Source organism: Amblyomma americanum, chromosome 11 (assembly GCF_052857255.1).
Source record: "Amblyomma americanum isolate KBUSLIRL-KWMA chromosome 11, ASM5285725v1, whole genome shotgun sequence".
In the NCBI taxonomy this organism is placed as follows: domain Eukaryota; kingdom Metazoa; phylum Arthropoda; class Arachnida; order Ixodida; family Ixodidae; genus Amblyomma; species Amblyomma americanum.
Genome location: NC_135507.1, coordinates 32,838,427 through 32,852,038, shown reverse-complemented (window position 1 = coordinate 32,852,038; position 13,612 = coordinate 32,838,427). Strand labels below are relative to the sequence as shown.

Here is a 13,612-nt window from a genome sequence, read left to right as displayed (position 1 = left end):
AGAAAGTGACAAATCCATCAATTTATATGTGGTAATATTTTCAGGTGAAAATTTTCTGCAAAGGCACGCACCGTGATTTCGAGAGTGATGACGAACTCGCCGCCATCCTTGATCATCTTGGACTTGATGTTGGGGGCCTCGCGGACAGGGTTGCCAGCATGGAGCCACGTGAACTGGGGGGCAGTCTTGGATTTTACGTGGCACTCCATGATGATCACTGCGCCGGAGTCCTTTGGAATGATTTTTGGCTTCTCTGTGAAAACTGGGGGCTCGCCTGGCGGCTTTGGTGGCTCAGCACCTGTACAAGATTGACAGGAAGAAGTTACGCTGTAGCCGCTGCACTGAATTTTCACACAGTCCCAGCAATTCTACCAACACCAGTCATGCGCATTTCACTTTAGTCACAAACTTTCGACGGACCTCAACTCAATGCATATTGCTTTTGAGACAGGTCGCAAGCTTAAAAGGGCATAAGCCAGGATGACAAAATATGCCCTTGTGTGTATTTCTCTTGCTGACCATGAAGTTCTCATGAAGCACGGACCACACAAAACATGCCTACGGGTGGCAGCATGTGCTGCATGCAAGTCAATGACATCCACACAGTTTCATGCACCAACACATACCTTGAAGGTTCAATGTAATGTTGGCATTGCTGTCTCCGAGGTCGTTAACAGCATTGCAGCGGTAGTTACCACCATCTTCTGTCGTTGGGTCCTAAGCATAGGGCAAGATGCAAGGTTTTAGTGATGAGCCGAGAAAAACTGAACCAAAGTGAAGACCAAAAAGTCTGCTTATATAGTTAGTTTGCTAATTCCTAACAGTGCACACTCCAACAAAATGAAGTGAACAACTCAAGTATAATTATGGCTGTCATGTAACTTGCAACCACATTTGCTATGGATGTTATGAGAAATACTCATGGCATAGAACACTTATGCTAGGTCATTACTCGTGATGATTGATAGAGTGTAAACGTAACAGGTTTCATTTAGAAGAAGCCTCAAATGTATACGTACTACAGCTAGTACTGCAGCCCAAATGTACAGGTACTTCATATAAAAACTGCAAATCCTAAAATCTAGCTTCATGATAAGAAATTTAGCAATCCTACACTGACAGCTTGAAAAAAGCACTAGCAAGCAGAAGGCATGGCATGCTGGCACAGAATGAACTGTGCAGGCTCAGTGCTTAACATAGCATAGATGCGAGGGTACTGTATCAGCTAAGTAACTGCAATCTCAGCAGCAGCACTGTTTCTTCTTGTATCCTGCAGAGGGCAGCACCTAACAGGCTTTCGCTTCAGTCTAAGGCAGAGAACAGAATTTCCACGAGAGATTTTACTCAAGGGCCATAGCGGCACTCAGGTATTCCTCACAACGCACCCTGATCTCCAAGCTGAGGAGGTATGTGTGCTTTCCAGTCTCCTTTTTGGATGTCCTGTGCCGCAAGCCATCGTTAATCTTCTTGGGCCCCAGGAACCAGGAGATCTCTGGGAAAGGATGAGCTTCGAGGATGCATTCAAGGATGAGGGAGTCGCCTTCTTGGCGAATGGTTGGCTTCTTGGGAAACCGTGGTGCTTTGCCCTCTGGAATCCTGAAACGTAGAATTGCTCGTAAGGCCCCCACACTACACGTGCAAATAAAGGTTGCTCACAGAAGTCAGCCTCTATGGCCTTACTAAGAGTCTGCCCCCTAGGTTTACTCTGTGCAGTAAGAGTAAAGCACTAGTGGTGACTAACAGGTGCAACAGTCGTGAAGCCTTTGTCAAGTCTTCCTTTTCATCACTATACAATTACCTTATGTGATGAATTACTCTCTGGGCACTTACAAGGCTTTAAAGAGTACATATAAATTTAAACTCGCCTGCACTAAAGTAAGTGTTTCGGTCAAGTTGCCACACTAAGCTGGCTATTCAGCTCCAGAAGATGCATAATCAAGATATTTAACATTGCAGCAGCACCAAGAAAGAAGTTTTGCATACATTATATGTTTACTGCTAAAAAATTAACCACCTTGAAGCTCATTCCCGTTAGCTGCCACAATTACAGATCAAAATTACACAACATACACTAAATAGAGATCTCTACAAAGTTTTATGAACTAACGTGATGCAAGCAGGGTTTTCTGCCAAACTGGCTACTAAGTTCTTTTTTGATAATAAAAGAGTTGCAGGCAATACAGTAACGTGCATGCGTGGGCTGAAAATGCAAGAGAGAAATTTTCAGATGTGCTTACTTTGGCTTTCCAGAGTCTGAAACAGAAAGAGCAGAAAAAAAGGGAGAATTACAACACATGCAAATAGATGAGCACAAGTTATAGACATTTCAGTATTACACACTAATGCATTAAAATCTACACTGAAGTCATCAATGAAATTGTAAATTGCATCACGAAGAATATAACGCATGAAGTAACACAACTATTCACTGAATGGGAGAATTCGGATAGTAACAAAGCAGGGCACTATGAAACACGAAGCACATGTGTACTGAGCTCTTGGTGCTTTCCTTAAAATTGGTTTTGGTTTTTGAGGAAAGAAAATTGCGCAGTATCTGTCTCACATCTTGGTGTACACCTGAACTGTGCCATAAGGGAAGAGATAAATGGGGGAATGAAAGAAGAATGGAAGAAAGAGGTGCAGTAGTGGGGGTTCCGGAATAATTTTGAGCACCTGGGGATCTTTAACATGCACCGACATCGCACTGCACATGGGTGCCTTCTGCGTTTCGCCTCAATTGAAACATGGCCGCCGCGGTCAGGTTCGAATCCGTGAACTCCGGCTCAGTAGCTAAGCGCCCTAACCACTAAGCCACTGCGGCGGGCCTTTCATTAACTGCTGATATTAAATGGGCATCAGCTTTCTTATAAACTTGCTGGGCAAATAAATGATTCGCACAAGCTTTTCCTGCAGACACAGAAAACAACTTGAAGCACACAAAAAACAGCCGCATACCTTCGAAGTTGAGGGTAATGTTGGCGTGGCCTTCGCCGTGGTCATTTCGAGCGAGAACTCGGTACTCCCCGCCATCCTCAGCTTTTACGTTGGCAACTTCCAGTGCCACTGTGTGACTGTGCTTATCAGACAGGATTCTGTACTTGTGCCGGGCATCTTCCTTTACTAGGACACCCTTGTGATACCTGGGGAGAGGGTGAATGCAAGAAGTTTTCATCTGTGCTTTCAAGGGTTCACAGGACATACAACGACCCTTACGTGTACACAACAATACACAACAGGTTAGTTGTCTACATGTGAGCATGACGCTGGAGGTGATTTAGAAGAATTCAGGGTAGATGTGTGGTCAGCTTATGGATGCCTACTAAATGCATGAAGGATTTGGCCATATTTTTTGTCGTATAGTAGCTGAATCATCCTTGTCACAACAAGGTTCATAACGGCACCCATTAACATCAGATGCACAGACACACACACACACTTTTCACATGCCATTCAATTGCTGTCCTATCCTATTTTTCGCTTTTTGTTTTTGCCGAACAAGATCACCAAAACTAACAGCTGTGACCTTCACCGACTGTCCATAGCCTAAAAACGCTTTGCAGCAAATGCTAAAGATCAGAACGAAAGTAAGCGTACAACCTCCTCAAAGACACAGATGACTTATTCTACCGTGCCGCAAACAATTACAATGTTCTTAGGAACCAGAATAAAAATCACAATCATAACCTCGTTGTAGATTAGGGCATGACGTGGCCCTTAGAGACAATACAAATTGCTTCCATATTTTGCTTCTGCATGGCAGAAAATAAGTGCCTTCTTTTTTTTTTGCACATAATAATAACAATAATAATATAAAACTTTTATCACTACATAGGCACATTACACCTTGCAGGCCTGCCAATGCCAAACTAGAGTCCCTAAGTAATGCTTAGAAGTTGGGAACGTCCAAACATGCATTAGTGCATCTTCATTACTACACACTATATATATGAAATAAACGAAATCTCCCGCAAACACTAACACTGAAGGAACTCACCATTCAATGGCAGGTGTTGGGTCAGCTACCAACTGACACTCAAAGATTATTTTGTTTCCATCATCGGATTGCCGGATAGTGGGCTTTTCAACAAAAGTGGGCTTTGCCCCTTCATCTGGAACGTCGTCACCTGCACACACACAAAAAAAGAGCTCCATAAAACTTGTGGATACTAAGGTCATGCTACATATAATAACGAGATTAAATGACAAGTAACTGGGCACCTTGCGGCAATTACCACGAGTTAGAGTTGCTGAATGCAACCACATAGCTTCTCTGCTTATAGCGATAATGCCGTTTAAGGAAAATTTCAGTGCTGCATTAATGGCAGTTTTCAGTGACTCGGCCACGTTTTTCCCAAAACTTTCCTTAAAATTCTCCAACGATACCTGGTTTTTGACCTTTTTCGCATTTGCTAGACATGTCATGAAATATAGACATTTTTCTTCTATATGCATAATAATTTGATAAAGGCACTACCTAGATCATATACAGATTTCATACCCAACAAGTCACTTCAGGACATTAAACCCCACAATTTGCAAATTATCAGCTCCTTATCAAGCTGTGCAACATAAGCTGAAGAAGCCGTTTCTCCAATTCATTTGCCAGCCTCACATATTTAACATGCATCAGCCTAGTCAGAGGAAAAAGGAACTTATTAAAAGCAATGTACTCACTGTCAAAGTTGAGGCTGATGTTGGCGTTGCTTTCACCAAGTTCATTCTTGGCAGTGACCTTGTATTTGCCAGCATCTTCAATGGTTACATCATCTATTTGTAGTGTCACATGGTAGGAGTTTCCATCCTTGTCCATGAGCATCTGTTGCAAAAAAATTATGTCTATTAGCTGCTGTCACCACGGTCATAAGAATGTGGTCTTTGTATTTCACAATTCTGCTAGAGGCATTTTGATCCATTATGCATTTCTATCCCCTGTGCAGTCTACTGAAACACTCACTAGACTCACTAAAAAGTTACAGTAGACCTCACATCTGGTCTCTGCATGGTGTACAATGCTTTGCAAAGCACTGTACACACTTCACACAGCTGTAGAAGAAAACTGCAGCTGTGCCCACAGCAGTGAAGCAGATTAATTTTTTAGGTTGGGCTTGTCGGGGGGGGGGGGGGGGGGGGGGGGGTCAATTGTTCATGGGTTTCACTACATTTTTATCTTCATTAGACTTTCAGTGCAAAATGATAAATATTATTGTGTTCATGCTACCTGCTGATGCCTAATCAATAGTATTTTTTAACAGTAGCGAAGTGTGAAGAGGATAAAAATCATGCTGTCATGAAGTCCGCGACTTTTTCGATTCACTAGAGCATTATGCACTCCTTGGGAATTCGCATAAAAAGACTTTCGACGAAGGTCAATACGTTGCGCAAATAGGACAGCGCCCCATAACCGCGCCCAAACCTCCGCGCCCTTCCCAAGATTCAACCAAAAGCCCGCCCCTGGTACCACCTGTTGCGTAAGTGCGGTAGCCTGTAATCAAGTACGTCGTACGTACGGTGATGTGCTCTTTACACGCCACGGAGGCCTTAGCCTGGAAAGTTCTCTAGCAAATAGTACGCGACTATGATCACTCAAGATCGTTAACGGCAGTCATCTAGCTGACAGCAATGTTGAAACCTGCAGGTGTAACTAACCTGGAAGCGGCCCTTTGGAATAACTGGTGTGCCGTTGTGGAACCAGTTAATGGTCGGCTCCGGGTCCGCCAGGATCCGTGCCTCGAAGAGGAGACGCTCGCCATCGTCTTCCTGCCGTATTGTGGGTTTCTTGGCAAACGTCGGCGCGATGCCGTCGATTTGCCTGCGCCACGAAAGAGAGACACATCAGCGAAACAACACACAACTGTACACTGTGAGATACGACACGCCGCATGTAGCTCGCGAAGTCTACACTGGCGAGCAGTGAGCGTAAGTTAAGTACGCACCACGCTAATCAGCAGAGGTCATGCAAATTTGGGTTAATGAGAGCCGCGGATAGCATAATTGTCGAGTAAACCAACGGAAAGTTCACCACCGCGAAACTATTGAAGCCCGCTCGCCCGCTATCAGTTGACTGATGATAGCGATAGCAACTGGGCCGACCAGAAGCACCATCGCCATAAATTGCACAAAGTTGAACAGTTGTTCGGGGCCAAATGCAGAGCTATAGTGCGAGCGAGAAACTTTTCTGAAGTCAGCAACGCATTTAACAGGTTTTTGAGTTTTTACTCGTGCTTTTGTAACCAGCATTGAGGATATGTTAGGCTTAGAAGTGTGATTGGTCGCATGGCGCACATGGTCACGTAGTCACCCCTGAAACGGTGGCTTCTCTACATAAACACTCATATTGCGGGAAAAACACGAGTGCTGGATAACGGAAAAAAATTTTGATGCCACGTAGTACATTCAAGTTGCAAACATTTTTACTAGCTTAGAAAGAATAAATATAAAAAAGCATTCTTTCATGCTGCAATTTAAGTAAAACAAATAAATATAATAATGTTTCATAGAAATTTTAACCATGCGACTGCAACTGTCTCTCCCTTATTCGTAAGTCAACCGGAATCAACACATGTAATACTAGAAGCCTGTAAATGTGTATAATAGCCACCGTCTTAATCTAAATAAGAATTTTTTGCACTTATGATCAATTTTTAAAATGTAACATAACCAAATTTGCTCCTTCTCAAGCCTGTTTTGATAAAAACACACCAGACTTCCCATGGCTGTTCCAAGCCTGCAGTGCTTCATCCCACTGTTTACTGTGGCTCTAAACAAACACAATACGCACGAAAAAAATCCAGCCAGCTTATACAGATGCCCAATAATGCAAACTAATGATAGAAGTGTTGAAAAAGCCAGAATTTTTTGCAGTCACCGTAGGAAACAGCAGTACAAGGCGGCCAAACAACGTATATAATGTCGACACTTTCGGGAAAAGGCCCTTGACACAGCATAAAAAAAATTGACAGTTAACGATTATATTGCTCGGTAATACGAAAGGACATCGCAGATGAGAGAGAATATTGCTCGTTGACAGGTGCGGTACGTTAACTTGGTCAGTGACAAAAATCGCGACGAAAAAGGGCAAAACTGGTTCAAGGCAGCACCCACAAACGCCACTTTCAAGGCACCACCTGTCCCATCGAAGCCACTCCCCCTCGCGCGACACCTTTCCTCCTCTCCTATTTCTTCCCCACCCTCCTCGAGGCTTCAACGACGGTAGCCACCAAACCCACTGATTCAGCTAAAACGTCATTTATTCAACGCGCTACAAGGAGTTCAAGCAAATGTTCTGCTAAGCAAATGTTGAGACAGCTTCGATCGACATCCGTCGAATGTCTGCAGAATGTGAAACATTTTGACGAACAGTTTTACAAATGGCGTCTGATTCACCAGAAGGCATCGAGACAAAGTTCGCCCATTTATGAAACTTTATTAGTGACAGTTTCTCAAAAATGTCTTTTTTTCACATCTTTTGTAACGCGCACTGGCCTGGGTTACACATGAAAGCTCAAAACTGTCTCAGTATATAAGGAAGGGACTACAAGCTATCTAACCATTGCATCCGCGTAAAAAAATCCGAGGGTTGTTCTTTTCATTTTCCTTCTTTTTTCTTCAATTTCTTCACGTCGCCGTCAAAGAGAATGTACGCAACCTGCTCATACAGCCATGACTTCAGCGGTCTTATCAGCATGCCCCAAAGGTAAGCTAATCTTGGCACAATGCTATATGGCTGGTGCGCGTTCGACGTCTGCCCGTTTACCTCGTACTTAGATGAGGAATACGACTTGAATATTTTTTTGTCTGTGACATCTGCACTAATTCAATAACCGTAGCAGAGGCTCCGAGGAGACTCAGTACACACAAATAAGCTAAATAGAACCCACACTCTAAACACAAAAAAAGCCTATATGGAAGTAAAAAGGCAGTAAGCTGCCCTTAGCGCACACTCCCTTTTTTAAAAGGAGGTGCGCTAAAGGATAGTTTACTCCCTTTTGTACTCCTTTCTGTTTAGAGTGCACGAACAAAAAGAGACATCGCAGGCACTTGTTCGTGAGTCGCGTTTAATCGCACTGTTTACAATCAACCGCGTGCCATCTAGCTCACATCAGTATCACGGAGAAGGAGGTACCTCGGAGATTATGCATATTGTTGCCAAGTTAACTACGTGATGGTGGTGTTGATAATATTATTTCAATAACGCAAGGGCAGCTTTGGATAAAGAGCGCCATGGCAAAAGGTGTTTAGTCCGCACGAGATGGGTTTAAAAACCCAGTTTCCAAGCATTCCACCCCAGAAAAACCGAGCACCAGGCAAGGAAAAAGCTTGTACCCGTTGGAAAGTGGTGGTAACCCAGTGGAAATGGAGACCGAACCCCGCACCTCTCTCTCTCTCTCTCTCTCTCTCTCTCTCTCTCTCTCTCTCTCTCTCTCTCACAGAGAGAGAGAGAGAGAGGGGGGGGGGGCTATGCATCCAGCGAGGAGACTGAGCTCTTCCTTTTTATTAGAGAGTTTTAGCACAGCCTGAGAGCCGTATGGCAGATACGGTAACGTGTTGTCGTTGTTACCGCTCCCAGGCCTGCCTAGCCACGTTTTTCGTATACGGTCGCAGTTACCATAGCTACCATGTTTAGTGTACAGCGGTGCTAAAACTCTCTGTTATCACTTTTACGTTGAAACCGTGGTTTCAAGCGGCGTCAAATTTTACTGTTAGACTCCTCAGAAACGCAAAGTTAGGCAATACGTCACTTTCGCTATCGACACGTAGCAGTGTGGTTTAAGTTGATGAAGGAGATTGTTCACACTCACAATATCAATATAAAATGATGATCTCTTCACGCAATTCTAATTCCAGAAAGTAACGTGAGCATGTGTTATAGAAGCATGTTTCATGCTTCGCGAATGAAAATGAAGATGTAGTTATTTCTGTCGCCTGCAGCAAGCAGCAGCACTTTACTACGCTACAAAAAAAAAGCAAAATAATTAACATTTTTGAAGGGGGGGGGGGGGGTAGCATGAAAGATTTATGTCTGGTGCCAACCATGTTTTGGAAAAGCCGCCTCAGAGTTTGTTTTGTTGTTATCTTTAAAAGCCTTGCATAAACTCGTGGTTTTAGAACAGCCCCCCCCCCTCCCTCTCCGTAATGCTAACAATGAATGAATTGATTAATCAGAAAAGTCAGTCAATAAATCAACAAACCAACCAATTAACTAAGCAATCGATCTATCAACCAATTAATCAATCAGCAACAAGCATGTCTAAGCGAAGCAAACAAGGGAACGAAAACCTTGCACGACGCCAGGCCAGCCTCTGGTTTTGATGAGCGCACCACCGTCCACAAAATAAACACGAATTCTCAAGCGCGTGGCTTGTACTGACATGGGCGCCGCGGAGACTCGTCTACAGGGTCAGAGAGACCTGGATGACTGCAGGGCACCCGATATCGTCAAGCAGCACAAACAAATCCTGCAGCATGGTCTCGGACCCAGCGGCCGACGCATCGCGGCGCTCATGTCAGCCCAAGCCACGTGCTCGAGCATTTATGTTGAGTTTATGGGCGGAGGGGGACTCAGCGTAGTGAAAAGTTTACGGCGGGGCCGCAGTATCTAAGCCTCACTGAATACTGAGTAAAAAAATTTTTTTAAATGTAATAATCTAGAGAATAGGCTCATAGTTTATTCTGTAGTATGTGTATCTTAAAAAAATGAAAGTTCTACGAATCGCGGATACAAGTTAGGTACAGTCGGGGACAAAAATTTCTGGTTCCACAAACGAAGCAAATAGCTCTACTATTATCCAGCGGCTGGAGACCACAGTTGTAGATGTGAAAGTTAATTTTTTGTTATTTCGTCTCCACAAGTGTAGTCTCCAGCCGGCGGTTAGTAAGAGAGCTATAGGCTTCGTTTACGAAGAACGTGGTCCATGGACTTCTGTTCCCGGCTGTACAGGCACTACGGAATAAGCCATGCGCTGCTCCCGCACTGTGAGAGACCTCATCGGCTGTCGTGACTGAATGGCTATCTATCAGCGCACAGTATTCGGTTCGTGAAAGTAAAAAAAAAGTAAAGTATCTTGAGTGCTGTGCGACCTATTTTATTCCTGCTATTCGCTGCTTATCAAGTGCTCTGTACAGACGGTGCGATTGCCAGTATTTTTGCGTTTATGCTCGGGAAATATTATGAAACGTTCACAGCTCTGCACAGGCCACATTTCGCAATATGCCTTATGGCGTAATCCACTAGGCGGTCACGATCACCTCTCTATATACACGAAAAAGAAAGATGCCTAGGGACCAAATCATCGCGGTCCAATCAGAGCTCAGGATCTCAATCCCAATCAGCGATTGAAACACGCTCATGGGTTTCGTGGAGCAAAATAAAACTTGCTCCGGATCGCTGGTCGGAAAACGCCATAAACTGCAAAGTCAAATTGTCCAAGCCACTCTGTGCAAAAACTGTAGGTGTCACGACAATACAACCTAAAATTTCAAATTTCGCTATTATTCACTGTGTGTGCTTGCACGCGCTGCAGTGCTACCGTTTTCAGATGTTAGGAAATTAGTACAATTCACTAACTTTACTTACGCACCAAAAATGTCTCTCAATAAGTACACCATATTTTTTTGTACATTTCTACAATGTAACTGCCAGCCACGGCAAAGAACTTGACGTTCTGGACAGTTACTCCAAATCCTCATTGCCTGGGCACACATGACTAAGGCTGTAAGGCTGTGCTTATTTAGGTAATCATGTTGCACAGCGCAGAGCGCGACGTAGGCGTCGGAACGAAAGGGATCTTAAGGAATCGAGAAAGACATCGTGACGATGTACAGTGCTTTCCACACTTGAAGGGAACGCTTAGTTTTTGTTCAAGGCACAATAAATGCAATATTTAGACTAATGGTGAATTATTTCAAACGATGGTCCAGTGCAGCTCTCCGAATCCTCGAAGGAGCAAGACGTCTAAGGAGTCTAGGGACCATACCGAGGCGGTCCAATGAGAACTGAGGAACCGAATCTAAATCGCACTTTGAAACACGCTCTTCGGTTTTGAAAACTTGCTCTGAATTGCCAATTGGAATATTCCATAAGTTACGACTGAGGAAAAAATATTTTCTGACATGACGACATAATGCGTGAAAGGGAAATCTACTAAATATATGCACTGCTCTGCAAGAATTCGGGAGCGGCAGTGTTTGGACTAGTTTTGACTGACACAACAGTACACTTTTTGGTACTGTTGTATCAGTCCTCGTCTTTTCAAGAGATTTCTCGCCCCTACCCTGCAAACATCAGTCCTATACTACGTGTCTATACGTCTGCAAATATTACGCCGAACCTGAGCGGTTACCAGTGCTGAAATTAGCGTTCCCTATAACTGCAGGTCGTACTTTATAGTCAGTCGAGCAATCCAGTGCGTGCAAATTGCTCTCGTATAACTTATGTGATTTTCATGCTTCTTTCTACATTCGAAAAAGGGACCGGCCTCGCAAAGGTGTATCGCCTTTACCAATTCCAGATAGGGTCCATTGTATCCAAAGAAGCAGTGCGGAATAATAGGTGTGTCAGAGGGAGAAAGAAAATTTTTAAAACCCTATTCCGACAAAACGCTTACTATTCGTCCGAGGTGAAGATTATGGCAGATTATATATAGAATTGTTGCTTGTGCTGTTATTTTCTTATTAAATACTGATACGTTTACAGGAAACTAAGATGACGACATCAATGAAAATAAGCAAGATATTGTGCACGGTTTTTTTTTCCTCTCTCACGATCCCCGTTGTTTCGTTCTAATGCATTGTCTACGAGACTGCCGTTTTTCTGATAAATAAAAAAACCCCTCCTCTATCGCGGCCACGATAATCTCCCATACAAAACAGAGGAATGCAACAACGAGCAATAGGCTCATACTAAACGCCAGACGTGCAATAGTGTACTAACTGTCAACATATTGAATTCAGGAGGAGCTTAATAAGAAGTCAGATATTTCACTCCAAACACGAGCATTGCGCCAGCATTTCAAAATCAGTAGTCTTCTGACATGTCACGAACTCACTGCTCTTGTTTAGAGCCACGTCGATTACAAAAAAAACTAAAATTGAGTGCTGCCTAGTTTTTTCGTGCCTTCCTCAACTTTTGTCAAATTAATGCTTACTGAGTCACAAAATTTGGCTCTTTTGTTGGACTTTAATCGTTACAGTGAACCAACGCTCATGCATTTTTATGGCTGCGTCCCGTAAGCGATCAGTGTGCCTGGAAGATCGCAATAAACAATGCCAAGTCGGTATCGATTTTTATCAAACGCAGTTGTACACCCTGTTCAGAGCAATGCAGTGCACAGTGTGTGAGAATACTCAGTTTGAAATAGGTCCATCAACCATAACTAGCAGCTACAGCAAATCTAAAAACAAAATTATCGATCATAACTATAATACATCGTAGAATGTCCGCGCCACAGCTCTCAGTTAGGGACCCATTCGGTTCCAGTGAAGATGGACGGATGCGACGAAATGGTTTGCGTTTGCTTTCAAAGCAATCTTTGCCCTTAAGAAGTAGCGAGCCAGCATTTTCTTGTGAACGCTTTCGAACGCGTGTAAACGCTTGTAAACGCTTGTAAACGCTTGTAAACGCTTGTAAACGCTTGTACGAGTGAAGAACACGCCACCCCCAAGCGCATACATTCCGAATCTGAAGATGCAGTGACATCATTAAACAAACACCTGTGTTGTGGAGCCAACGGCGAGCTGATCGCACTATATACAGAGAATGAGCGGCGAGCGGTGGCTGCTTCAGTAGCCTGTGATGACGTCAGAGGTTGCATGAGTTTTCTGCTCCCCCGCAAGGCATTTTGATGCACTAAACTTATAATGGCTGCCGCTGTAAAAGTGTTAGTTGCTTCATGCTTGCATTTAGGGGGTATATCCTCTAAGGCACAGTGCCACCCCGACTCTCACTACTAGCATCCTGCCTCGGTACGATGAACTCAGGGCGTATACTTGCGCGCAGTACTCATATACTGCTTCTAGAACTCGCGAATATTTCTATTACCCCAAGTACTCCTAGTACTCGCGAGTACTTGCCTGGTGCTACCAGCACTGGTGAATATCCTTGTATGCTAAGTATACTCTAAGTCCTCGCAAATACTCGCTTGGCACTCAGCACTCGCAAATAGCACTCGGGAGTATTCGCGTATTGCTCCCAGCACTAGTTAATATCCTTGTATGCCAAGTACTCCTAGTTATTAGCGCCTAGTGATCACAGCACTCGCCTAGTGTTCCTAGAACTCGCGAACACACCTAGCGGCAAGTACTCTTAGTTCTCAAGAGTAATCACCTATAGTCGGTTGCAATTAAACAGCGCAGCGACAAACACCCCTCAGAGAGACCCTCCAGCCAATGTCCTCGACCATTTATTAAGACTTCGCGGTTAATCCGCCGCTAATTTGTGGTTAATTTGTAGTTAATTCATTATGTCAGAAGTACTTGCTGTTGGGCTAGTTGGTTCATCATAAAGTTGAATGGCGCAAGAGAACGAACACAGGAAGACACAGAGGCGCTCTTTCTGTCTCTGTGTCTTCCTGTGTTCGTTCCCTAGCGCCATTCAACTTTATCATTACGTCACACT

General features: G+C 43.9%; 1 protein-coding gene across 1 annotated transcript in view; it reads right to left on the bottom strand.

Moving 5' to 3' along the window:
- The window catches only part of bt (projectin protein bent), a 206,807-nt gene that overhangs the window by 119,420 nt on the left and 73,775 nt on the right, over positions 1-13,612 (bottom strand). Inside the window, exons 4-11 of the mRNA XM_077644518.1 lie at positions 5,647-5,809; positions 4,675-4,816; positions 3,995-4,124; positions 2,956-3,140; positions 2,238-2,253; positions 1,386-1,596; positions 627-717; positions 72-298 (exon numbers count right to left, since the gene is read on the bottom strand). Coding sequence (XP_077500644.1) covers positions 72-298; positions 627-717; positions 1,386-1,596; positions 2,238-2,253; positions 2,956-3,140; positions 3,995-4,124; positions 4,675-4,816; positions 5,647-5,809 — 1,165 coding nt within the window. The remainder of the gene's footprint in view (positions 1-71; positions 299-626; positions 718-1,385; positions 1,597-2,237; positions 2,254-2,955; positions 3,141-3,994; positions 4,125-4,674; positions 4,817-5,646; positions 5,810-13,612) is intronic.